Consider the following 3365-nt stretch of genomic DNA (forward strand, 5'->3'; position numbering starts at 1 on the left):
AGAGGGAAGGAGAGAGAGAGACTCCAGGTTATTCAGTTTTGATCCAGGTTTCTCCTGTTTAAGATCATATTTCCTTGCCACCAAAATCATTGCTGATAAATTTCTTGAGCAAAAGAAAATGAATCATAGGACACTAGAGTTTTAAGGAACCTTAAAATTTGTATTAATTAGGACTCTAGCAAGTGATGAAAACATAATTGATATTGGCTTAAGCCCAAAAGTGATATATTGACTGGCTCAAATGACCAAGAAGAAGAAGGAAAAAAAAGAACAGGCTGCAGGTCTTCCCTAGTTATATGAAGCCTGATCAAAGGTTCAGAATCTGTCTTTCTGCATTTCCTTATCCATACTATGAAACTGTGGAAGATATAGGGACTGACTTGCTCAGCACTTACTCGTTCTTTCTTCTAGAATGTCTTCCATATTTCAGAAACTGTGACACCAAAAACTGCATTTTTAGCCTCTCTTGTGGCTCTGGGTAGAGATGTGATTTAAGTTATCCCAATCCATAGCATTTGCATGAGACATAGATTTGGAACTGGATAAGGAAAGGATAGGGTTAGGTGTCTATTTTCCTGGTGTGGAGTATAGCCTAGGCAATATAGTGCATCAGCAGTCCTCCCCTGAATCAGAGATTTTCTACTAGTGGGAGTGACAACCTTTTCGAGTACAGCCTATGCAACTTGGTTCTGTGGTGAGCAGCTTCTCAACTTGGCAATTTCTCATATTGTTAATAGAAATTCTCAAATCAGAGCAGAGGTATTGTGACCCTAAAGACTAGGAATAGTTTTATAGGAGCTTAACCTAAAGTCTGCTCTTTTGGGTTTCCGTTGATTTTCTTCTAAACTACCTTACACTTGGTAGATATAAACAAAGAACAAATTAAAGCTCTAGAGATGAAAAATGCAATGTTTGAGGTGAAAAAAATTACACTGGATAGGATGATTGGAAGAGTATACATTGCTGAAGAAAACATTAGTGAACTTGAAGACATGTAATGTCTTCATTCAAAATGAACAGAGAGAAAAAATTCTGAAGAAATGAGCAAAACATCAGTGAGCTGTAGAATGACTTTAAACAGCTTAATATACATGTAAATAGAGTCCCTAAAGTAAAGTAGGAGTGGGGCACAGAAAAAATATTTGAAGAAATAATAGTAATAAGGAATGAAATTTTTCCAAATCTAGAATTCAAAATAAGAAATCAAAAAACCCAATTTAAAAAAATGGTTAAAAATTATTGAACAAATATCTTACTAAAGAAGCTATATAAATAACAAATAGGCATGTGAAATCCTATATCATTAAAGAATTACAAATTAAGACAATGAGACATTATACATTTATTAGAATGGCTAAAATCCCAAACATTGGAAACCCCAAATGCTGGTGAGAATGTGGAGCAACAGGATATCTCCTTTACTGCTGGTGGGAGCACAAAATAGTACAGTCATGTTGGAAGATGGTTTGGCACTCTCTTACAAAGTTAAACATAATAATGCTCCTTGGTACTTACCCAAAGGAGTTAGAAAACTTATGTCCACACAAACCTGCACATGAATGTTTGTAGCAATTTTATTTATAATTGCCCAAACTTGGAAGCAACCAAGATGCCCTCTGGTAAGTGAATGGATAAAAAAAAAAAACTGTGATGCATCCAGACAAAGAGACACTATTCAGCGCTAAAAAGCACTGAGCTATCATACCATTAAAAGACATTCAGGGCTCTCTTCCTCGGCGCTGCCTGTGGAGGTGGCAGCCATCTGTTACTGGGCATCATGCCTGCCCTCAGACCTTTGGTGAAGCCCAAGATTGTTAAAAAGAGGACCAAGAAGTTCATCCGGCCCCAGTCAGACCGATATGTCAAAATTAAGCACAACTGGTGGAAGCCGAGAAGTATTGACAATAGGGTGCGCAGAAGGTTCAAGGGCCAGATCTTGATGCCCAACATTGGTTACGGGAGCAACAAGAAGACAAAGCACATGTTTCCCAGTGGCTTCAGGAAGTTCCTAGTGCACAACGTCAAGGAGCTTGAAGTGCCGCTGATGTGCAACAAATCTTACTATGCAGAGATTGTTCACAACGTTTCCTCCAAGAACCGCAAAGCTATTGTGCAAAGAGCAGCCCAGCTGGCAATCAGAGTCACTAATTTCAACTCCAGGCTGCGCAGCGAAGAAAATGAATAGACAGCTTGTTGTGCACATCACATTTGTGTTAATAAAACCATAAAACTATAAAAAAAAGACATTCAGCACTTGAAATACATTGCACTAGGTGAAAAAATAATCTGAGAAGGCACAGACTATGATTCCAACTAAATGGCATTCTGAAAAAGGGAAAACTACAGAGACAATAAAAACATTAGTGCTTACTAGGAGGTATTGGAGAGGAGGCATGAATAGGTGAAGCACAGAGGATTTGGGAGCAATAAAGGTTTTCTGTATGATATTACGATGGTGGATACATGTTATTGTACATTTATAAATCTCATAGAATGTAAAACACCAAGAGTGAAGTGTAAAGCATGCACTTTGGGTAATAATGTGTCATTGTAGGTTCATCTATTATAATGCATGTACCACTCTGTTGTGGGATGTTCATAGTATGACAGGCTATGCTTGTAAGTGATTTAGGAAAACTCTGTATTTTCTGTTCAATTTTTCTGTGAACCCAAGACAACTCTAAAAAGCAAAGCTTGTCAAAAATATATGAGGAATGTACAAAACATTAGATGGTAATAAATGGCATAACAAAAACTATTCAGGATAAAGGAGAAGAGAGAAAAGTTCTATTTCATGCGTTCTCTCCCTTCCCTTCCCCTCGAAACTCATACATCGCCATTCTCAATTTAGGTTAAATTCTTGACTTTTTATAAGCACAACCCAAATGTATCATTGATCTTTTCCAGGTTCATCTATGTTATAACATATATCATTACATTGTTCATTTTTCTATTGTGGTAAAATTTCCATCACCTAAAATTAACTATTTCTAAAGTGTATGATTTAGCGGCACAATGCATTCTCAAGTCTGTGCAACCATCACCAATGTCTCCTTCCAATATGTTTTTGTCACAGTCACAGGGTTTCCTGAGCCCATTATGCAATCCCTCCCCATTCTATCCTATCCCCACCATTACTAATATGCTCTCTGTATTGTAAGAATTTAATTATTCCAGATACTTCATTTAAATAAAATTAAAACATACGTGCTCTCCTGTGTCTGGCTTCTTTTAGTTAGCAGAATGTTTCCGAGGTTTACCCACACAAATTGTAGTGTGTAACAATACTTATTGTGAATATTGCTCTGATGAATATCTGTACACAAACAACCTCTTGAATACCTGTTTTCAGTTCCCTAGTGTAT

General features: G+C 37.0%; 1 protein-coding gene across 1 annotated transcript; it reads left to right on the forward strand.

Moving 5' to 3' along the window:
- The first annotated feature begins 1682 nt into the window (after positions 1 to 1682).
- Positions 1683 to 2296, forward strand: LOC101688139 (60S ribosomal protein L32-like). Its single transcript, XM_045078229.1, has one exon. The coding sequence runs from the start codon at positions 1778 to 1780 to the stop codon at positions 2183 to 2185; it is 408 nt and encodes a 135-aa protein (XP_044934164.1). The 5' UTR covers positions 1683 to 1777; the 3' UTR covers positions 2186 to 2296.
- Positions 2297 to 3365: the final 1069 nt, after the last annotated feature.

This window comes from Mustela putorius, unplaced genomic scaffold, assembly GCF_011764305.1.
Source record: "Mustela putorius furo isolate JIRA1106 unplaced genomic scaffold, ASM1176430v1.1 tig00000228_pilon_pilon_pilon, whole genome shotgun sequence".
Classification (NCBI taxonomy): domain Eukaryota; kingdom Metazoa; phylum Chordata; class Mammalia; order Carnivora; family Mustelidae; genus Mustela; species Mustela putorius.

Coding starts and splice junctions, on each gene's coding strand:
- LOC101688139 (XM_045078229.1), top strand. CDS start 1,778: ATGCCTGCCCTCAGACCTTTGGTGAAGCCCAAGATTGTTAAAAAGAGG.